This window comes from Hemiscyllium ocellatum, chromosome 13 (assembly GCF_020745735.1).
Source record: "Hemiscyllium ocellatum isolate sHemOce1 chromosome 13, sHemOce1.pat.X.cur, whole genome shotgun sequence".
In the NCBI taxonomy this organism is placed as follows: domain Eukaryota; kingdom Metazoa; phylum Chordata; class Chondrichthyes; order Orectolobiformes; family Hemiscylliidae; genus Hemiscyllium; species Hemiscyllium ocellatum.
Window position 1 is genome coordinate 27,091,626 of NC_083413.1, and position 23,187 is coordinate 27,114,812.

Here is a 23,187-nt window from a genome sequence, read left to right on the forward strand (position 1 = left end):
TTGGTTGTCTAACAGAAGGCAGAGAGTTGGGATAAAAGGTTCTTTTTCAGAATGGCAGCCGGTGACGAGTGGTGTCCCGCAGGGTTTGGTGTTGGGGCCACAGCTATTCGCATTATATATTAATGATTTGGATGAGGGGACTGGGGGCATTCTAGCGAAGTTTGCCGATGATACGAAGTTAGGTTGTCAGGCAGGTAGTACTGAGGAAGTGGGGAGGCTACAGAAGGATCTAGACAGGATGGGAGAGTGGTCCAGGAAATGGCTGATGGAATTTAACATGAGCAAGTGCGAGGTCTTGCACTTTGGCAAAAAGAATAAAAGCATAGACTACTTTCTAAATGGTGAGAAAATTAGTAAAGCCAAAGCACAAAGGGATCTGGGAGTGCTAGTCGAGGATTCTCTAAAGGTAAACATGCAGGTTGCGTCTGTGATTAAGAAATCGAATGCAATGTTGTCTCTTATCTCAAAAGGGTTGGAATATAAAAGCAGAGATGTGCTACTGAGACTTTATAAAGCTCTGGTTAGGCCCCATTTGGAGTACTGTGTCCCCACACCTCAGGAAGGACATACTGGCACTGGAACGTGTCCAGCGGAGATTCACACGGATGATCCCTGGAATGGCAGATCTAACATACGAGGAACGGCTGAGGATACTGGGATTGTATTCGTTGGAGTTTAGAAGATTGAGGGGAGACTTAATAGAGACGTACAAGATAATACATGGCTTGGAAAAGGTGGACGCTAGGAAATTGTTTCCGTTAGGTGAGGAGACTAGGACCCATGGACACAGCCTTAGAATTAGAGGGGGTCAATTCAGAACAGAAATGCGGAGACATTTCTTCAGCCAGAGAGTGGTGGGCCTGTGTAATTCATTGTCACGCAGTGCAGTGGAGGCCGGGACGCTAATTGTCTTCAAGGCCGAGATTGATAGATTCTTGTTGTCTCGAGGAATTAAGGGCTACGGGGAGAACGCTGGTAAGTGGAGTTGAAATGCCCATCGGCCATGATTGAATGGCGGAGTGGACTCGATGGGCCGAATGGCCTTACTTCCACTCCTATGTCTTATGGTCTTATGGTCTTATAAAATGCAAGTTCCCCTTAAAGCTACTCACCATCTTGACTTGGAATTTCTTTAGAATTGCAGGATCAAAATCCTGGAAATCCATCTCTCATTATGGGTTTATTCAAGTCAGCCAGTTCAACAAAACTCTGCCTCACAGACCATTTCAGTGTGACCCTGACTCCTTGGCCAATTCTGCAACACTCTCTGAATTGTCCAGAATGGAGGTTTTCATTGCTTCCTCTCCTCCCTGAGTTGCCTGCGATATCAGCTGCAGCAACCAATTCTGATGCAACACAAAGCTGCTGGTTTTGATTGGTCAGCAGCTCAAAGAGGCATAATTTACTTTCGAAAATTAATGGAAGCCTGGTTTCTTACTAATTAAAGGACTGTTGACTAAACCGTTTTACTCACTCGTGTGACATGGACATTGCTGGCTGGCTAGCGTTTATTGCTCATATCTAGTTGTCCTTGAGAAGGTAGTGTTGAGCTGCCTGCCTGAAATGGGGCAGTCAGTGTACTGTGCCTAGGTCAATGCCTAGTAATCAGTCTAGTTTCATTTGTTGTTATATCGTCATGGTTGAGCAACTTGCTAGACCATTTTAGAGGGCATTTGAGAGTCATTCAAATTGCTGGGGTCTGGAGTTATGTGTGGGTTGATTTCCTTTCTGAAGGACATGAGGGAACCAGATGGTTTCATGATCATTAGATTCTTAATTCCAAACTTTCTTTAAAAAATGGAATTCAAATTCTACCGTGACAGGATTCAAACCTGGGTTTCTGGGATGTAAGCTAAATTTCTGGATTAATAGGGTGGCATAGTGGCTCAGTGGTTAGCACTACTGCCTCACAGCACCAGGGTTCCAGGCTCAATTCCAGCCTCAGCTGACTGGCTGTGTGGAGTTTTCACATTCTCCCCGTGTCTGCATGGGTTTCCTCCCACAGTCCAAAGATGTGCAGATCAGGACAATTGGCCATGTTAAATTGCCCAAAGTGTTAGGTGCGTTAGTAAGAGGGAAATGGGTCAGGGTGGGTTACTCTTCGAAGGGTCAGTGTGGACTGATTGGCTGAAGGGCCTGTTTCCACACTGTAGGGAATCTAGTCTACTAGGCCATGGTGTCCTCCAACTCATTTACACCCTCTCCCAGAGAATCCCATCTTTCTTACAATCTGGTAACCAAAACCTCATGCAACACTCCAGCTTTGACCTAATTAATATCTTCTACAGTTCCACCATAAAATCCTTGCTCTTGAGTTTAATGTCTTCAACTAATAAAGGCAAATATCCCATAAGTTCTTAATCAATATATCCACCCATAATTTTGGCACCAATATTTGTGGACATGCACACTAAGGTCCCTCTAGTCCTCTGTATTTCTTTGGGTCATTGTGTGTTCCCTTGCCTTGTAAGTCTACCTAAAATGCATCACCTCTCCCTTTTTAAGATTAAATTCCATTTGCCTTTGTTCTGCCCATCTATATCACCCTATTGCCTAAAGCTTTCCTCTTTGTTATTTATCACATCAGTTTTTGTAACACCTGCAAACTTATTGATCAAACCTCCTACATTCATGTCGCAATCATTAATGTACACTACAAAGAACAAGGGGCCAGCAATGAGCCTTGCAGTATGTCAGTGGACACAAGCTTCCAGTCACATACACAATCTCTGTTGTTGATGCATCTGTTTCCTGCAACCAAAGTCAATTTTGGATCCAATCTACCAAATTGACCAGGATTCCATGGCTTGCCCCATGCAAGACTTTGTCAAAAAGACTACAGTCGCTGCAGTACTGTCATCTGCACATCTTGTCATTTCCCTTAATTACTCAATCATACCTATCAGACTTGATCTCTCTCTGACAAAGCTGACTATTCTTGAGTAGTCCTTACTTTGGAGATTAATTCTGTCTCTCAGAATTTTCCTAGAATGGGGAATGGAGCTGGGGATAGCAATCAGATCAGCCATGATCGTATTGAATGAGGGAGCAGGCTCAAGGGGCTGAATGCCTCCTCCTATTTCTAATTTTTATAATGTAGTACTCAAACACTGCCACAGCAGATATAGCGTGTAACCTGTACTACAGATTTATACATCATGTGATTTCCAGGCATTCTTTGATTGCTCTTCTGAAAACACATGATCAGGATATATTTACTGGAAAGTTCAAAAGGCAAATAAATAATTAGCAACGACCAAGGGTTTGATAACAGTAAATGTTACCATCTCCAGATGCTAGTGTTGTTGTTACTGCCAATGTGTGTAACTGATCCTGTTCCCAAACTTGGACCAATCAGTGACAAGACTCACATTGTAAAGCAGCTGGAATGGTGGCTGATACTCATTGGCTGATCTGCCAGCAGCTGTTCCCAATCATGACTTGACCAAATATTTGGAGCCTGAGGGATCCCAGAACAAAACAATTTTAACAAACAGAATCAAGGCCTCATGAGCAAAGTCACAAACAATCTGCTCCATTTCTTTGAATTGTTTGATAAAACACTTCTCCTCACCCAGACAGGGAGTGCTGCACTGTTAGAAGTTCAATACTTAAAGAGAGTGACACTGTCAAAGGATCAGTATTGAGGGGACACTGTACTGTCAGAGGGTCAGTACTAAGGGCACACTGGACCGTTGGAGGTTCAGTACAAAGCCAGAACTGCATTGTTAGAGGATCAGCACAGAGGGAGAGCAACACTATTGAAGGGTCAGTAGTGAGGGACTGCTGCATTGTCAGTGGATCAGTGCTGAAGGAGTGCTACACTGTTGGAGGGTCAATACAGACGAAGCACTGCACTGTCAGACAACATTTATGAGGGAGCGTTGCACCATCAGAGGATCAGTACTTAGAGAGCACTACTGTTGATAGGTGAGTACCGAGGGAGCAGTGGTAGTCGAACACTCTATAGTCTGGGGTAGGCATTTTTGTGATTGTAAGTGAGGCTCCAGGATGGTGTGTTGCCTTCCTGGTGCCGGGATCAAGAATGTTTCTGAAGGGCACAAGACATTCTGAAAGGAGGGGATCGAAGAATGTGCGACTGCAAAAGCACAGCCAGTCAGGCAGCATCCGAGGAGCAGGAGAATCGATGTTTTGAGCATAAGCCCTTCATCATTCCTGATGAAGGACTTATGACCGAAATGTTAATTCTCTTGCTCCTCAGATGCTGCCTGACCTACTGTGCTTTCCTAGCAACACACCCTCGACTCTGATCTCCAGCATCTGAAGTTCTCACTATTTGAAAGGAGGGGGTGAATAGCCAGAAATCGTGGTCCATATTGGAATTACCAACATAAACAGGAAGGACAATGAGGCCCTGCAAAAGGAATTTAGGGAGTTAAACAGCAAATTGAAAAGCAGAATCTCCAAGGATGTAATCTCAGAATTACTTCCCATGCCATTTGCCAGTGAGGCCAGATACGGGGAGATAATGCAGCTGAATACATTGCTAAAGAGCTGGTGTGGGAGGGAGGGAATCGGATATCTGGATCATTGGGATCTCTTCCAGATCTGGTAAGACTTGTAGAAAAAGGACAGGTTGCATATAATATTGTACGGAGGTTTGCTAGTGCCACTTGAGAGGATTTAAACTAATGGGGGGGATGTGAACCAGAGCAGGAGGTGGAGGAAAGGTGGAGGTTAATAGGATGAACAAGCAGGGCTGGTTTAATGAACAAGGCAGAACTATTAAAAAGTGTATTGAGTAAGCCAGGAGGGAGAAATAATAAAATGATGCTGAAGGATAGGATAGAGTGTACAGCCAAAATTGGAGTTTGCCATACAAATGCATGGCATGTAAGGAACAAATTAAATGAGCTGCAGGCACAAATTCAAATTGAAAGTGATGATAAAGTAGGTATTTCAGAATCATGGCAGAGGGATGATCAGGACTGGGTTTACAAGAGAGATAGAGAAAACGGCAGAGGGGATGGAGAACATTACTGATTAGAAACAGAATCATTCCTATGATGAATGAGTGGAAAGCAACCAGTGGAGACCTTATGTAGTTATACAAAAGGAAAAAGTGAGGACTGCAGATGCTGGAGATCAGAGCTGAAAATGTGTTGCTGGAAAAGCGCAGCAGGTCAGGCAGCATCCAAGGAGCAGGAGATTCGACATTTTAGGCATGAGCCCTTTTTCAGGAATGAGGAGAGTGTGCCAAGCAGGCTAAGATAAAAGGTAAGGAGGAGGGGCATTGGAAATGCAATAGTTGGAAGGAGGTTAAGGTGAGGGTGATAGGCCGGAGTGGGGGTGGGGGCGGAGAGGTCAAGAAGAAGATTGCAGGTAAGGAAGGTGGTGCTGAGTTCGAGGGTTGGGGCTGTGACAAAGTGGGGGGAGGGGAAATGAGGAAACTGGAGAAATCTGAGTTCATCCCTTGTGGTTGGAGGGTTCCTAGGTGGAAGATGAGGGGCTCTTCCTCCAGCCGTAGTGTTGCTATGGTCTGGCGATGGAGGAGTCCAAGGACCTACGTGTCCTAGGTGGAGTGGGAGCGGGAGTTGAAGTGTTGAGCCACGGGGTGGTTGGGTTGGTTGGTCCGTGTGTCCCAGAGGTGTTGTCTGAAACATTCCGCAAGTAAGAACGTTCCAGAGAACACCTCTGGGGCACCTGGACCAACCAACCCAACCACCCCTTGGCTCAACACTTCAACTCCCCCTCCCACTCCACCAAGGACATGCAGGTCCTTGGACTCCTCCATCGCCAGACCATAGCAACACTACGGCTGGAGGAAGAGCGCCTCATCTTCCACCTAGGAACCCTCCAACCACAAGGGATGAACTCATTTCTCCAGTTTCCTCATTTCCCCTCCCCCCACTTTGTCTCAGTCCCAACCCTCGAACTCAGCACCACCTTCCTTACCTGCAATCTTCTTCCTGACCTCTCCGCCCCCCACTCCCACCCCGGCCTATCATCCTCACCTTAACCTCCTTCCACCTATCGCATTCCCAACGACCCTCCCTCAAGTCCCTCCTCCCTACCTTTTATCTTAGCCTGCTTGGCACACTCTCCTCATTTCTGAAGAAGGGCTCATGCCCGAAACGTCAATTCTCCTGCTCCTTGGATGCTGCCTGACCTGCTGTGCTTTTCCAGCAACACATTTTCAGTAGTTGAACAAAACCCTAATTAGACCCCACTTAAAATACTGAGAGCACATCTCAGGAAGGTTGTTTTGGCCTTGAGGGGAATTCAACACAGGTTTGCAAAGATGATACCTGGACCCCAGAGGTCAAGTCATATGGAGTAATTAGACAAATTAGGCCTTTATTCTCTAGAATTTAAAAGGTTTGGGGGTGTTCCAATTGAGGTCTTCAGCACATTAACAGGGAAGACAGGGTAGATATATATACTTATCCCACGACTACATCACCTGTGGGATTTTTCATCTATTAATTACCACCAGTATATCACTTGTGCTTCTGATTATTAAATTTTCATACACAACCAAACCACATCTCTCTACATTTTTTTTAATATCCAGCAGTACATGTACACAACTGAACAGGTATTTTTATTGCCCATCACCAAATTACCATGGTATTTTTTTCAAATATTAACCACTACCAATAAATCATCCATGGTTCCAATTGAATAATGTATGTGCCTGTTAAGGGCAATGTATATCATCAAAAGGGAGGGAGAAATAGGGAGAACGGAAAGGGGTTAAGCAAAGGGGAGAGAATTCCTTTTTGAAAGCCATGATTAAATCTGTCTCCACAATACTCTCTTGAAGTGCAATCCAGAACCTAACTGCTATCTTTTCAGATTATTTCTTATCAACCCTGTTCAGAAATTTAATTTTTTTTTATTTCAAAAATATACTTTATTCATAAAATATGCATAGAATAATTTGATACACTGTACATTAGGTAATGCCATTCATATTTCCACATTTACATACACAGCTCCGAATTATCATTATTCCATACAGATCTGTGCATCTCTCACTCACGTATTGAGCTGAGGCGTCAGCAGAGCCCAAATGACTGCATGGGCCCCCTGCTTTTCTTTAGAGAGGCAGATGTTAAACGGTGGTCTTTCCCCACCTCGCCTTGGCGGCAGCTGCCCCAAGCTTCAGCGCGTCCCTCAACACGTAGTCCTGGACCTTGGAATGTGCCAGTCTGCAACACTCAGTCGGGGTCAACTCCTTCAGCTGGAAGATCAACAGATTTCGGACCACCCAGAGAGCGTCCTTCACCGAGTTGATGATCCTCCAGGCGCAGTTGATGTTCGTCTCGGTGTGCGTCCCGGGGAACAGGCCGTAGAGCACGGAGTCCCGCGTCACGGCGCTGCTCGGGACGAACCTCGACAAATACCACTGCATTCCTCTCCAGACTTCCTCTGCATAGGCACATTCCAGAAGGAGGTGTGTGACAGTCTCGTCCCCCCCGCAGCCGCTTCGAGGGCAGCGTGCGGTGCGGCTGAGAGTCCGGGCGTGCATAAACGATCTCACAGGTAGAGCCCTTCTCACCACCAGCCAAGCCATGTCTTGGTGCTTGTTGGAAAGGTCTGGCGATGAGGCATTCTGCCAAATTGCTTTGACAGTCTGCTCAGGGAACCACTCAACAGGATCCGCCCTCTCCTTTTCCCGAAGGGTCTCGAGGACGCTACGTGCTGACCACTTCCTGATGGACTTGTGGTCAAAGGTGTTTTTCTTCAGAAATTTCTCCACGAAGGACAGGTGGTACGGAACGGTCCAACTACTCGGAGCGTTCCGCGGCAGCGAGGCCAGGCCCATCCTTCGCAACACCGGGGACAGGTAGAACCTCAGTACGTAGTGACACTTGGTGTTTGCGTACCGGGGATCCACACACAGCTTGATGCAGCCACACACAAAGGTGGCCATCAGGGTGAGGGTGGCATTGGATGTATTTTTTCCCCCGTTGCCCAGATCTTTGTATAGTGAGTCCCTTCGGACCCAGTCCATCTTTGAACTCCATATGAACTGGAAGATGGCCCGGACGACTGCAACGGCGCAGGTTCTGGGAATAGGCCAGACCTGTGCCACGTACAACAGCAATGACAGTGCCTCACACCTGATGACCAGGTTTTTTCCCGTGATGGAGAGCGACCGTAGCCTCCATCTGCCCAGTTTCTGCCTCACTTTACTGATACGCTCCTCCCAAGACTTGGCGCACGCCCCAGCCCCCCCGAACCAAATACCCAGCACCTTCAGGTGGTCGGTCCTAACGGTGAAGGGGATCGAGGATTGGTCGGCCCAGTTCCCGAAGAGCATGGCCTCACTCTTGCCTCGGTTTACCTTGGCCCCCGAGGCCCGTTCGAACTGGTCACAAATGCACATGAGTCTGCGCACGGACAGCGGATCCGAGCAGAAAACGGCGACGTCATCCATGTACAGGGAGGCCTTAACCTGCAGGCCCCCGCTGCCCGGAATAGTCACCCCTCTCAGGCTCGCATCCTTCCTGATGGACTCGGCAAATGGCTCTATGCAGCACACAAACAAGGCAGGAGAGAGAGGGCAGCCCTGCCTGACTCCAGATCTGACTGGGAAGCTATCTGATTCCCACCCATTGATTGAGACTGCACTTAATTACACGTGTGCACAAATCAGAAATTGCTGCAAAACCTCAGCAGGTCTGGCAGCATTTGTGGAGAGAAAGCAGAATTAACATTTCAGATCCAGTGACCCTTCTTCAATCAACCTGAAACATTAACTCTGCTTTCTCTCCACAAATGCTGCTAGACCTGCTGAGTCTTCCCAGAAGGAGGGACATCACCACTGCACCAGACAAGCCCCATTCCAACATTCACTAATTCCTCTATGCAAATTCAACAATCTCACACCCAGCACTAATAGGTTCAATTTATGTAAAGATTTCAGTTTCTATGCATGGCTCAACAGACAAATGGAGTCTAGGGATTCAGCAACTACAATAAATATTTTCTAATCAGAGATATTATGATACACCCTTGAAACAGGTGAGACTTGAACTCAGGCCTTGTGGCTCATTGATAGGAAACCTGTCACTATACTATCAGCATCCACTCCATCTCTCTCCACATACTTGGCCAAAACCCCAGAATGAATCAGTGACCTTTACATCTTCTTTAAGTCAACTGATCTATTTCAACTCCCATCTCTCTCGAAGGGGGAGCATACTGAGTGAATTCACCTGTCGTTATTTCCCCCCCCCCTCCCCAACCCCTCAGAATTTGTTTTCCTCAGAATATAATGCAATTACCAACTTGAATAACTCCACTTCTGAGTCCCACTCAGGCAATGTTCAAGCCATGCAGCTGCTCAGAGGGTCCAGGATTTTCAACATGCCACTGGCATACAGACCAATTGACATCTGGTTCCAGAAGTCACTGCTGTGATGGGACCTTGGAGATCCATGTAGCAAAAGGAAGAATTAGAGGCAACATGGCCATTGCACAGTACATTGTATATGCTCACCAGTTACTACATAAAAAACATTTCCTTACGTCACTTTTGCTTCTTCCACCCAGATGCCCTTTCTAATCCCATCTTCCTGCCCTGTAGCTCACAGCATGCAAGGTGCAAATCCACATACCTCTTAAAACAGTTTAGGGTCTCTGCAGGCATCACCAACTTCGGCAATGTATTCCAGACTACCCAGCATTCTCTGCATAAAAAGGCTTTCCTCACATCACCTCTAGTTCTTCTGCCACTGAGCTTGAATCTATGACCTTTTGCTTTTCAACTCTGTGCTAAGAGAAAAAGGTCCCTCCTGTCTACTCTATTACTATGCCTCACAATTTTGTATACCTCCATCATGTCACCCCTCAGCCTTCTCTGTTCCAAGGAAAACAACCCCAACTTCTTCAAACTCTCTTTGTGGCTGCAGTTCTCCAGTCCTGGCAACATTCTAGTAAATCTTCTCTGCACTCTCTCCAGAGCAGTTATATCCTCCAGTAATGTGGTGACCAGAAATGCACACGATACTCCAGTTGTGGCCTCACCAGTGTCTAAAACAATTTCATTATTAGATCCTACTTTTATATGCTATACCGAGCAGTGTGGTGCCAACAGTTCCCATCATCAGTTTGAGGTTACCATGTAGGACTCTCCTTCTCAACCTCTTCCCTTGCCTGAGGTCTGGTGATCCTCAGGTTAAATCACCACCAGTCACTTCTTTCTAATAAGAGAGCAGCCCCTATGGTTTGGCAAGACTATGGTGACACAACACAACAAAGTTCTATACCTCTGCCAATGAAGGACAGCATTCCATAGCTTCTTTACAATCTTATTTAACTGTATTGCTAACGTTAGGGACTTATGCATTTGCATAGCAGATCTCTCACTTCATCTACCCTTCTCAATATATTCCCGTTTATTGTGTATTTTTTTTTTGTTTGATCTCCGAAAATGCATTACCTCACACTTACCAGTGTTGAATTCCATCTGCCACTTTCCTGACCACTCCATCAACCCATCTATATGATTTTGGAGCTTACAGCTATTCTCTACACTATCCACTATGTGGCCAATTTTTGTGCCATCTACAAATTTCCCATTTATGCCCCTATGTTCCATTCCAAATCATTAATGGATAAAACAAACACCAGGGGTGCAAACACCTAGCCCTGCACTTGAAACAGCTTTCCATTTGCAAGGGCAGTAATCAACCATTACACCTTGTTTCTTGGTATTAAGCCAACTTTGGATCCAATTTGACACATTATCCTGTATCTGAAGGGCTTTTACGTTTTTGACCAGTCTGCCAAGTGGGACCTCGTCAACTCCCTTGTTACAATCCATGGAGAAAACATCCACAACATCCTCATCGATCCTCTTTCTCACTTCCTCAAAGCATTCAAATTTGTAAGGCATGACTTTCCATTAACAAAGCCATGCTAACTATCCCTGACTGTCCATGCCTAAGTTTCAGTTTATCTGATGTGTCAGGATTGATGTTAACAATTATTTCTACCAACAAAGTAAGATTAACTGGCCTGCAATAGTTTGGCATATCTTTTGTCCCTTTTTAAACAGCAAAACCATTTTTTGTATTCTCCATTCATTAATTAAAGTTAAATACCACCAACAGCCATGGTAAGTTTGAACCCGTTCCCAGATTATTAGTCTGAACTGCAGGATTACTGACATTACCATTACACCACAACCTCTGCACATGAGCTAATTCTGGCTCCGTAGCAAGGACAACATGGTATCAGCATTGAACTGAGGCACTGAATGATGATCATGAGATTCTCCCCCTCTATAATCAAAGAGTCCTGAGGTACATCTGATGTGCCCAATGACACTGCTTCAGCACAGGGCTGAGCTGAATTACGGTTGTGCCATTTGTGACAAACATGGAAAGTTTCTCTGATCCCGTGAGATCATGGATCAGCTCAGGAATAAACAGCTAAAATTGAACAAACTGATGAAAAAGGGCAGGAATGTAAATTGCTCTGAAAGTCATCCTGAAGATGTGGTGAAAATCAAACTCAAATTGCCTCAGATTTCTTGAAGTAATCTTTTTCCCAAGGCGCTAAGTTTCTAACAAGACACTGAGTGAGTGTGTGAGTGTGTGAGTGAGCACGTGTATATGTGTTACTGTTTCACGATCTCCGATTCATTGTGCTCAGGAGGCCTGTTATATTTTGATGCTTGACACAAAATTTGACATGGAAACAGGCAGTGCTGAGTCAGAATCTGAGGAGGGAAGCATTTGCACTGAGAGACATCAAGGAGATTATGTCCTGAAAATTGAAGAGTTGCAGGAGGGTTTGGATTAACAAGATGGCTGTGGAGAATGGAACCTAAGAATGAAAAGTGGGATCTTCCATTCCTTGTCTGTGGTGCTAAAATCTCTCTTTTGATTCTAGGTCATGTCTGATGATTTGCAGGAAACATTTTGTGGCAGAGAGAGTACTGACACTGAACGAATCCCTGGCCAAGAGTTTGTCTTAACAAACAGCAACACCATGACTGTTACATTCAAGACAGATTTTTCCAACGAGGAGCGATTTACTGGCTTTGAAGCTCATTATTCCGCCGTCGGTGAGTTGCTTTTTAGTCTGTTTAGCAGATTATGATCCCAAAGCATGAGTATCAAACAGTAGGTGAAATCTTGTGACTTCTCTGTGGCTAGATTAGTGGCAGGGGACATTTAGTCAGGACAGTCACAAGTGGGGATTCTGTCACCTTGCAGTCTTTACTCCCATCAGTTTGGGAATGGGAAGGCACCTGGACAGCAGCACATATTCACCAGGTGAGTGCTGGCACAGTGGTTAGCACTGCTGACTCATTACACCAGTGACCTGGGTTCAATTCCACTCTCTGGTGACTGCTCGTGTGGAGTTTGCACATTCTCCTTTTGTTGTGTGGATTTCCTCTGGGTGCTTTGGTTTCCTCCCCAGTCCAAGGGTGTGCAGGTTAGGTGGATCAACCATCCTAAAATTTCTGTAATGTCAGGGACAGGACTTACATGTATTTGGAAAGGCAAGGACTGGTTAGGTATAATCAACATGGCTTTGTGTGTGGGAAATCATATCTCACGAACTTGATTGAGTTTTTTGAAGAAGTAATGAAGAGGATTGATGAGGGCAGAGCTGTGGACGTGATCTATAAGGACTTCAGTAATGCTTTCAACAAGGTTCCTCATGGTAAACTGGTTAGCAAGGGTAAATCTCATGGAATAAAGGCAGAACTAGCCATTTGGATACAGAACTGGCTAGAAGATAGAAGACAGAGGGTGGTGGTGGAGGGTTGTTTTTCAGACTGGAGGTCTGTGACCAGTGGTGTGCCACAAGGATTGGTGTTGGGTCCACTGCTTTTCATCATTCATAAAAATGATTTGGATGTGAACGTAAGAGGTTTGGTTAGTAAGTTTGCAGATGACACCAAAATTGGAGGTGTAATGGACAGCGAAGAAGGTTACCTCAGAGTACAACAGGATCTTGATCAGATGGGCCAATGGATTGAGGAGTGTCAGGTGGAGTTTAATTTCGATAAATGTGATTTGCTGCATTTTGGAAAGGGAAATCAGGGCAGGATGTATACTTTAATTGGGAGTGTTGCTGAACCAAGAGACCTTGGAGTGCATGTTCAAAGTTCCTTGAAAGTGGAATCACAGGTAGATAGGATAGTGAAGAAGGCATTTGGTATGTTTTCCTTTATTGGTCAGGGCATTGAATATCAGAGGTAGGAGATCATTTTGCAACTGTACAGGAAACTGGTTAGGCCACTTTTGGAATATTGTGTGCAATTCTGGTCTCCTTCCTGTAGGAAGGATGTTGTGCAACCTGAAAGGGTTCAGAAAAGACTTACAAGGATCGTTGCCAGGGTTGGAGGATTTGAGCTATAGGGAGAGGCTGAATATGCTGAGGCTGGTTTCCCTGGAGCATCCCTGGAATGGTGGTGGCAGGAGTTAAAGTGTAAAAGAAACAATCCTGGTGAAGGCAGTTAAATAGAGCACTTCTCTGACAGGAACTCACAGGGTGGGAATTCATCTCCCAAACACAAAGTAGCAGCAGCCCTCTGCCGCACGCTGCTCAGTTCCTATGCTGATTGGTTTGAAATGTTTCTGGCATAGGAAGATTTGAGAATCAGTGGTGTCACCTCAACTAGTCCCCTGACCAGTAGACCAGAAATAAAGAAATATTTTTAAGTCAGAAGGACATAATTCAGCCTATTTTGTCCAAACTGACTGAGAAAGAGCACTCATGTATGTCCTTTCTCATCAGAGGAAGCAATTATCTTGTGGTATGATCACTTGACTGTTAATTGAGAGACCCAGATAATGCTCTGGGGATGCAGGTTCAAATCCCACCATGGTGGATGGTGGACTCTGAATTCAAATATTTTGAAGAAAGTCTGGAAGTAAGAGTCTGATTGATGACTGTGAGACCATCGTTGATTGTTGAAAAAATCCACCTGGTTCACTCATGTCCTTTGGAGAAGGAAACTTCACCTGGTCTGACCTACAGGTGACTCCTGACTCATAGTAATGTGGTTAACTCTTAACTCCTATCTGTGCAATTAGGGATGGTCAATAAATGATGCTCACATTGTATGAATTAATTAAAAATGAACTCTTCCCACTCCTGATCTGTTTCCCTGTCAGTGCCAGCATTTTAGGGGCATGCCCATATATTTATGCAATGGATTAAGGGGTTTCAGTCTGGAACACCCAATAAGGCAGTGAGCCCCAGATCCCCACTGACCTCTAGTGAAACGAAGGTGGCATGGTGGTTAGCACTGCCACCTCACAGTGCTAGAGACCTGGGTTCAAATCCTGCCCTGGGCAACTATCTGTATGGAGTTTGCACATTCTCTCTGTGTGGGTGTGCTCTGGTTTCCTTCCACAATCTAAAGATGTGCAGGTTAGGTGAATTGGCCATGCTAAATTGCCTGTAGTGTTAGGTGTAGGCGAATGTGTCTTGGAGTGTTGGGCTGAAGGGCCTGTTCCCACACCGTAAGTAATCTTAACTTCTGTTTAATCCTTCTATCAAATGTTTTAAATCACTTTGTCACTGGTGATTGACCTCTCTGCTCAGGTAAATCTTTCCTCAGCACTGTACCTCAGCTCTCATTATGCTATACATCAGTTACATTTCTCCTCAGGTACTACTGTTAGAAAGGAAACAGACCCAATCAATCCTATCCTTCTTCCTGGCTAAAACTCTCCATTCCTAGTAACACCCCGTGATGTGATCATGTTCTTCCTGCAATGTGGTGACCAGACTGTGTAAACTTCTGAAACTTAAGTCAGCTTGCTCTTATACTTTAGCTGTTGGCCACTAAAATCTTCCATATTCATTGTGAGCACTGTAAATACCTGGCTGTTACTGTCGGAGTCTAGTGGATAAGTTCCAAGATCTTTCCAATTTTCTCTGCTCTTCATTGCTGTGTATATTGTATAGCATGTATCACACATACAATATACCATATAGATTGTAGATTGTACATGGCATCAATTCTCTTGCCTTATTTGCTCTTCCTAAGTGCATCACCTCACACACTTTGGTATGAATTCCACCTAGACGTCATAGAGATGTACAGCATGCAAACAGACCCTTGGGTCCAATTCGTCCACGCCGAACAGATATCCAAAATTAATCTAGTTTTATTTGCCGTCCTATCTTTGTGAACCTTACTTATTCATATACCCATTCAGATGCTTTTTAAATGTTGTAATTGTACCAGCCTCCACCACTTCCTCTGGCAGCTCATTCCATACATACCCCACTGTTTGCATGAAAGAGTTGTCCATTAGGTCCCTTTTAAACTTTCCCCTCTCACCCTAAACCTATGCCCTCTAGTTCTAGACTCCTCCATATTTACTCTATCCATGTTCCTTATAATTTTATAAATCTTTATAAAGTCACCTCTCAGCCACCAACGCTCCAGGGTAAACAGCCCCTATAGTGCAAATCCTCCAACCCTGGCAACATCCTTGTTAATCTTTTCTGAACCGTTTCAAATTTCACAACATCCTTCCTATAGCAGGGATACAAGAACTGTACACAATATTCCAAAATTGGCTTAGCCAATGTTCTGTCCAGCCGCAACATGACCTCCCAACACCTTTATTCAATGCATTGACCAATAAATGCACGCATACCAAATACTTTCTTCACTATCCTGTCTTTTTGCAACCCCACTTTCAAGGAGCTATGAACCTGCACTTCAAGGTCTCTTTGTTCAGCAGCACTCCCCAGGACCTTACCATTAAGTGCCTAAGTCCTGCCCTGATTTGCCTTTCAAAAATGCAGCACTTCACACCTATCTAAATTAAACTTCATTTTCAAAGTTTGTGTGAAGATTTGTAGCTCGGGTGCTCGTTGTTGTGGTTCTGTTCGCCGAGCTGGGAATTTGTGTTGCAGACGTTTCGTCCCCTGTCTAGGTGACATCCTCAGTGCTTGGGAGCCCCCTGTGAAGCGCTTCAGTGATGTTTCCTCCGGCATTTATAGTGATTTGTACCTGCCACTTCCAGTTGTCAGTTCCAGATGTCCGCTGCAGTGGCCGGTATATTAAGTCCAGGTCGATGTGCTTATTGATTGAATCTGTGGATGAGTGCCATGCCTTTAGGAATTCCCTGGCTGTTCTCTGTTTGGCTTGTCCTACTATTATAGGACAAGTCAAACAGAGGACAGCCAAGGAATTCCTAGAGGCATGGCACTCATCCACAGATTCAATCAATAAGCACATCGACCTGGACCCAATATAACGACCATTGCAGCGGACAGCTGGAACTGACAACCGGAAGCGGCAGGTACAAATCACTATAAATGCCGGAGGAAACATCACTGAAGCGCTTCACAGGGGGCTCCCAAGCACTGAGGATGTCACCTAGACAGGGGACAAAACGTCTGCAACACAAATTCCCAGCTCGGTGAACAGAACCACAATAATCTTCATTTGTTTGTCCTCGGCCTATTGGCCCACATCTGATCAAGATCCCGTTGTACTCTCAGGTAACCTTCTTCGCTGTCCACTACACCTCCAATTTTGGTGTCATCTGCAAACTTACTAACTATACTTCTTACATTCACATTCAAATAATTTATGTAAATGATGAAAAGGTCACTTTTCTAACCAGCTGACCAGTCCATTGATGTCTTCCTCCATCTACAGCTACCCCTTTCATGATCAACCACATGGCCAATCTTTGTGCCATTTGCAATCCTGTTAATCATTCCCCATATTAAAGTCAAAATAGGTAATGTGTATCACGAACAGCAAAGGGCCGTGCACCACCCCACTAGAAATAGCCTACCAGTTACCAAAACATCCATCAAGCAGAACCCTTTGCTTCCTGTCAGTCTGTGAATATCGGATCTAATTCATGGGGTGAAAGAATACAGTGTAACACAGACAATAAGGATCAGTCACCAAGACATGGAAGGATATTAACCAGGGGAGGCAGTGCAGCAAGGAACTCTGGGACTGATTAATTCCCAGTAATACAGGCTAGATTATCAGGTGAATATAGGAACTTTTATCAGAAATAATGTTCATTTGTTACTACGTTGAGAAAGTAAGGGGCCTAGAAATTTTCAGAATGTCTCTCTCTAAACTCCAGATGTGGTATAACAGAGTGATTGAACACTAGGGATAGGACTGTCACTGAGTAACACTGGGGTATACTATGAGTGGGGATAGGACTGTCACTGTATAACATTGGGGTGTACTACAAGTGGGGGTAGGACTGTCACTGTATAACACTGGGATATAGTACAATTGTGGATATGGTTGTCACCATCAAACACCTGAGTTATAGTAATTGGTCTGTCACTGTTTAACACTGAAGACAGTGCTTGCAGGAATGACTCTGTCATTGTGCCAAGTGTGGATCCCAGGGTAACACCATCAATTTGGGCATACATGCTGTCATTGAAAGTGACCTCAACTGTGCAAATTACTGAGTTCATAAACACAGTGAATACTGATTCACACAATGTTGGTGAGTCTAGATCACCATGATTTGTGCTGGAGTGCACTGAGCAAAGCCAAACAGTTAATTGTCAATCAGCGTCAATGAGTGCATTCTCAATGTCTATGCTAGTATCAATCACAGTGTACTTGCCAACCAGTCAATATTCTTCTCTCACACTAGACAAATATTCTTAATCTCTGAATTTTTACAAATTCTAGCAAATTTATCCTGAAGAGTGCAAGATGAAAAGCTCCAACAAATGTGTATTTCTTTCAACAAAAGATACAACTTTTATAGAGAGGGATAAAGAGTGAGTGATAAAGAGAGAGAGAGATAAAGAGGGAGAGAGCAAGACAGAATGTGAGGGACAGGGAGAACCTGGTGAATGATTCAGCCCATGGTCATGGGGTTGAGAGGACAAGGACACTGTGAAGAACATGAAATATGCCAAGGATGAGGAATAGTATTTGAACGTATACTTGCTGTGCCAAGGAATACAAGTCTATTGACCAAGTGCTAGAATAGTTAGGTGGCTGTTTTTAATCGATGTGGACTCAATGAGGCAAAGGATCGTTTTATGTGCTGTAGACCTCTGTGACTCTGCGAATCACTCAGCAGTTTACCTCAAGTGTTGATGCTGACAATCGACATAATATATTGGAAAAAGAGTTGGAGAAGGTGCCATGAAAAGAAAGCTCAAAGTCACTAAAATGGAGTAGAGAGACTAGTGATGCGATGAGAGATGGGATCAGTGATCCATCACTAATTTCTCCTGTCAGTAGCATTTCTCCAGCCAGTGGTTATTTCACTGGTCACTGGAATATCTGGTGTAGGATGCTGTGATTAATTGCCTTTTCCTTTGTAGATATTGATGAGTGTGTGGAGAAGTTGGATGAAGCATTGGTCTGCGACCATTTCTGTCACAACTACATCGGTGGATTTTACTGCTCTTGCAGATTCAGCTACATCCTTCATTCAGATAATCGGACCTGCAAAGGTAGTGTCACATTCACAATCACATTGGTTGCAAATTCTGACATTCACACAGCTTACTATTATGACTTACCAGGTTAACACACTGGAAATCAAGCCTTGCTATTCCCAGAGTGATCACAGAAGTTACATTTTAAAAAGTACTCATAATCCCCTAATTTATATGACTTTATATGCAAGTTGACAGAAACTACAGAGCAGGCTTATAGTAGCTTTTACTGCAGAGAACAGAGAGAGCTCCTGAACTGGTAGAATTTTGATGACTTGTCTCTTACTTGTTCCCAGGCCCAAGCTGTTCAGTTACCTGAGAGCCAATCACATTTGTTGGCAGGCAGAAGGCCTTTTGTCATTGATAACTGGTTACTAGTTCACAGACTAATCAGCTCCATGTTGCCAGTTGAACCTTCATTTGTATACACCTTTTGGCTCCAGCTTGTCTGCATGTTCTCCTGCTCCTACTTGAACCAGCAGCTGTGTAAATAGTGCTTACAATGACTGTCAGATTATTTTGTTTTAGTAACCTTTCTGGTTTTAAAACAATTCTTTTCCCATTTAAGTCCGCAATTTAAAAATACAGAAAAATTAAAAGACATAGTATTTATAGTACATTCTCACTGACTGCAAACACTCAAATTTGCACTGACAGTGTACACCACTCACCAAATACATTGCCACTCACACTGACCATGTACTTTCACACTAAGCATGTACCACACACCATCTGTGTATACTTAAACACATTGGCAATATATACTCAAGCTTCTTGTGTATATGGAGAGAAGATTACCTGACTAACAGGAAACTATCATCATGAATGGATCTTTTTGTGGCAGGCAAGAAGTAACACGGGGTGTGCTACAGAGACTGGTGCTGCAACCTCAATGTTTGTAATTAATATCAATGACTTGGATGCAAGGTTGAAGATGTGGTTACAGTTATGCAGATGAAATAAGGAAGCTGCAAAATATATAGATAGGTTAAATGAGTAGGAAAAGATGTGGCAAAGTGGAAAATTGAGTACAATGTGAAAAAATGTGAAATGGCCCATTTTGGCAAGAAGAAAAACAAAAGCATGTTATCTATATGGGGAGAGACTGCAGAGCTCTGAGCTGCAAATGGATCTGGGTCTCCTTATGCATTAATCACAAAGGTTAGACTGAAGGTGCAACAAACAATTAGGAAAGATAATAGAAACACTGAATCACAGAAATATCACAGGACAGGAAGAGGACATTTGGCCCATTATACCTGTGCTGAATCTTCAAACAAGCATCATTACCTAGCCCCAATCTCTTGTTTTCTCCCCATATCCTTGCACACCATTTCTGTCCAAATTATCATCCAATGTCCTCTTGAATGCCTCAATTTAATCGACCTCCACATTTCCAGATGGTACATTCCAGACACTACTTGCTGAGTGAAAATGTATTTTTCTCAGATCATATTTTCTCCTTCTACAAATTACACTAAACCTACGCTTATTTGCTCTTGTTCCTTTTAGGAGTGGGAACAGTTTCTCCCAATCTACTCTATCCATCCCACTCATGATTTTGAACATTTCTATCTAATCTCCTCTCTCCAAAGAGAACAGTACCAACTTCATCTATCTATCCTCAACTGAAGTTTCTTATCCCTGGAAATGATCTTGAATATTTTTGATTGTGAGGAGAAATGAATACACAAATAGGGAAGTTGTGTTTTAGTTATACAGGTCACTGGTGAGACCCCATCTGGAGTACTGGGCAGTTCAGACAGAGTGAATGAGAGGGTTATCCTATGAGGAATGGTTAGACAGGATAGGATTGTATCCACTGAGACATGTTAAGTTTAGGAGGAATGTTGTTATGGTAGGTGTGGAGAGGCTGTTTTCACTTGTGGGAGAATTGAGAACGAGAATCATTGTTCAAAAATCATTTTTTTTCTCATAATGGGCCCATGATGCTTTGGAATGCTTCCTGAAAAGGTGGTAGAACCAGGGTCCTTGAATATTTTTAAGTAGATACATTCCTGTTAAGCAATGCATGACCTAATCTCTGTTCATAATTTATGTATTTGGCTGTTTGCATACTATAGTCACAGTGTGCACTCACTTCAGACTCTGGTCTGTGTGTCATCACTATTATTGGATCAGAGAATAATAGAGTCCATGGAGCCTATTGTGGCATCATTGGCTCATTTGTCACATTTTCAAGCTAATCCTGCTCTCTTACTCAGTTGACTGAACTATCGAACTTGTTCTCTTTCACTAACATAACTGATTTCTTCTTCAAAGTTATGACTAAATCTGTTTGCACTGCCCACTCAGGCAGCGGGTTCTAGATTACAATACACTATACAATTTTTCTTTCCTAAAGTGCGATGTGCCCATATTGAATACAATGTGATCAAACCAATGATTGACAATGTGTCATTTTACTTCACATTGCTTGTTGTTTTTAACTCAATATATTGCTCCACTATTTTATGTTTTAAGTTTACGTTTTATTTGCCTCATGTCTGACTACATCACCCACTAACTGTTGCCTTCTGGGGTTTGTCACCACTTCCTCACCCTTTGCTCCATTTCTCAGTTTCCTGTCACCTTTTAACTTTGAAATTAAGCAAATTGTCTGCTGATCATGAGCAGAGTTCTTGGTCTGTCCCTGGTTAATGATTTGTTGACTTGCTGTTTGTTTTCATTTCTCACAAGTTGAGTGTCGTGACAATGTGTTCACTGAGAAATCAGGCGTGATCAGCAGTCCAGACTATCCCAATTCGTATCCCAAAAGCTCAGACTGTCTATACCGCATTGAACTGGAGGAAGGATTCACCATCTCTTTGGAATTTGCAGACATCTTTGATTTAGAAGATCATCCAGATGTGCCGTGCCCTTATGACTACCTGAAGGTGCGTCATTGTATGGGACATGTTACACTTGAGAAAAATTCAGCAATGACCTCAAGTACGGGATTAACAGAGAGGCAGGATGTCAATGAAGTTTCTCTGACAGTATGGTGCCCCTTCACTGCTGACCTTCCAACAAAACAACACTCTCAATACTAGCCCTCCACCAGAGATTAGATTACTTATAGCATGGAAACAGGCCCTTTGGCCCAACAAGTCCACACCAACCTGCCAAAGCGCAACCCACCCAGACCCATTCCCCGACATTTACCCCTTCACCAAACACTACGGACAATTTAGCATGGCCAATTCACCTAACCTACACATTTTTGGATTGTGGGAGGAAACCCATGCAGACACAGGAAGAATGGGCAAACTCCACACAGAGAGTTGCCTGAGGCAGGAATTGAACCTGGGTCTCTGGTGCTGTGAGGCAACAGTGCTAACCACTGCGCCACCGTGCCATCATACTCTCTCAGTATTGACTCTTTTGACTGTGCGGCATTCCTTCAGTCCTGATCTTTCAATAGCAAAGAGCTCTGTCAATGCTAACCCTCCAAAAGAGCAGCACTTTCTCAGTATTGACCCTCCAAAAGTGCAGCACTCTCCTAGTACTGACTCTCCAGCAGTACAGCACTCCCTCAGTTCTGATCCTCTGACAGTGCAGCAATCCCTCAGTTCTGACCCTCTGACAGTGCAACACTCCCTCAATACTGACTGTCTGACAGTACAACACTCCCTCAGTACTGACCCTGTGACAGTACAGCCCTCCCTCAATACTGACCCTCTGACATTGCAGCACTCCCTCATTACTGACCCTCTGACAGTTCAGCACTCCCTCAATACTGGCTCTCTGACATTGCAGCACTCCCTCAGTACTGATCCTCTGACAGTGCAGCAATCGCTCAGTACTGATCCTCCGACAGTGCAGCATTTCCTCAGTACTGATCCTCTGACAGTGCAGCACTCTCTCAATACTGACCCTCTGTCACTGCAGAGCTCCCTCTGTCCTGACCCTCTGTCAGTACAGCACTCCCATAGTAATGACTCTCCAACAGTGCAGCATCCTTTGATAGTGTGAAGCAGACTGGGAAGAATTCAGTATGAAGCAGCACAAGTGGACAGTGGTGATGTTTGGGTGAATCTTTAAATAGCTCTGAATTAGAAAGTATCTGGAGAAGGTCAGGTAAGTACTTCCATTCTTAGTTTTTCTACTGATTAAACTGCTGCAGTCCATTAGCTTAAACAAACTAAGGCAGGAATTTTGGACTGTGGTGGGATTGTTTGGAGTGGAAAAGGTGCCTTCTGTAATTATTGTTTAAAGGGCGTAAGTAAAGAACTTATTCTGAAGGGAAGTCACAGTAGTAGCTTCCATAACTGTAATATACTCCTCCTACACCATACGGGAAGTCATGGACATATCCAGTGTCTCTGGTGACCATGTGTGAAGGAAGTATGTCCAGATGCAGCAACTGCATTTCGGAGCTGGAGCAGTGGATGGACTTGCGCAGTGATTATCATCGACAACATGTTCAGTGAGGTAGCCATACTGCAGGTAGCAATTGAACAGGCAGAGCCGTCCAAAATGGGAAGCCTTCAGAAATGAAATAACAAGAATCCAGAGAAAGTATATTCCTGTCAGAGTGAAAGGGAAGGCTGCTAGGTATAGGGAATGCTGGATGACTAAAGAAATTGAGGGTTTGGTTAAGAAAAAGAAGGAAGCATATGTCAGGTACAGACAGGATAGATCGAGTGAATCCTTAGAATATAAAGAAAGTAGGAGTATACTTAAGAGGGAAATCAGGAGGACAAAACGGGGACATGAGATAGCTTTGGCAAATAGAAATAAGGAGAATCCAAAGGGTTTTTTACAAATATATTAAGG

General features: G+C 44.0%; 1 protein-coding gene across 1 annotated transcript in view; it reads left to right on the forward strand.

Moving 5' to 3' along the window:
* masp1 (MBL associated serine protease 1) overlaps positions 1 to 23,187 on the forward strand; it is an 81,663-nt gene that overhangs the window by 11,380 nt on the left and 47,096 nt on the right. Inside the window, exons 3-6 of the mRNA XM_060834667.1 lie at positions 3,931 to 3,954; positions 11,893 to 12,046; positions 18,292 to 18,423; positions 21,109 to 21,305. Coding sequence (XP_060690650.1) covers positions 3,931 to 3,954; positions 11,893 to 12,046; positions 18,292 to 18,423; positions 21,109 to 21,305 — 507 coding nt within the window. The remainder of the gene's footprint in view (positions 1 to 3,930; positions 3,955 to 11,892; positions 12,047 to 18,291; positions 18,424 to 21,108; positions 21,306 to 23,187) is intronic.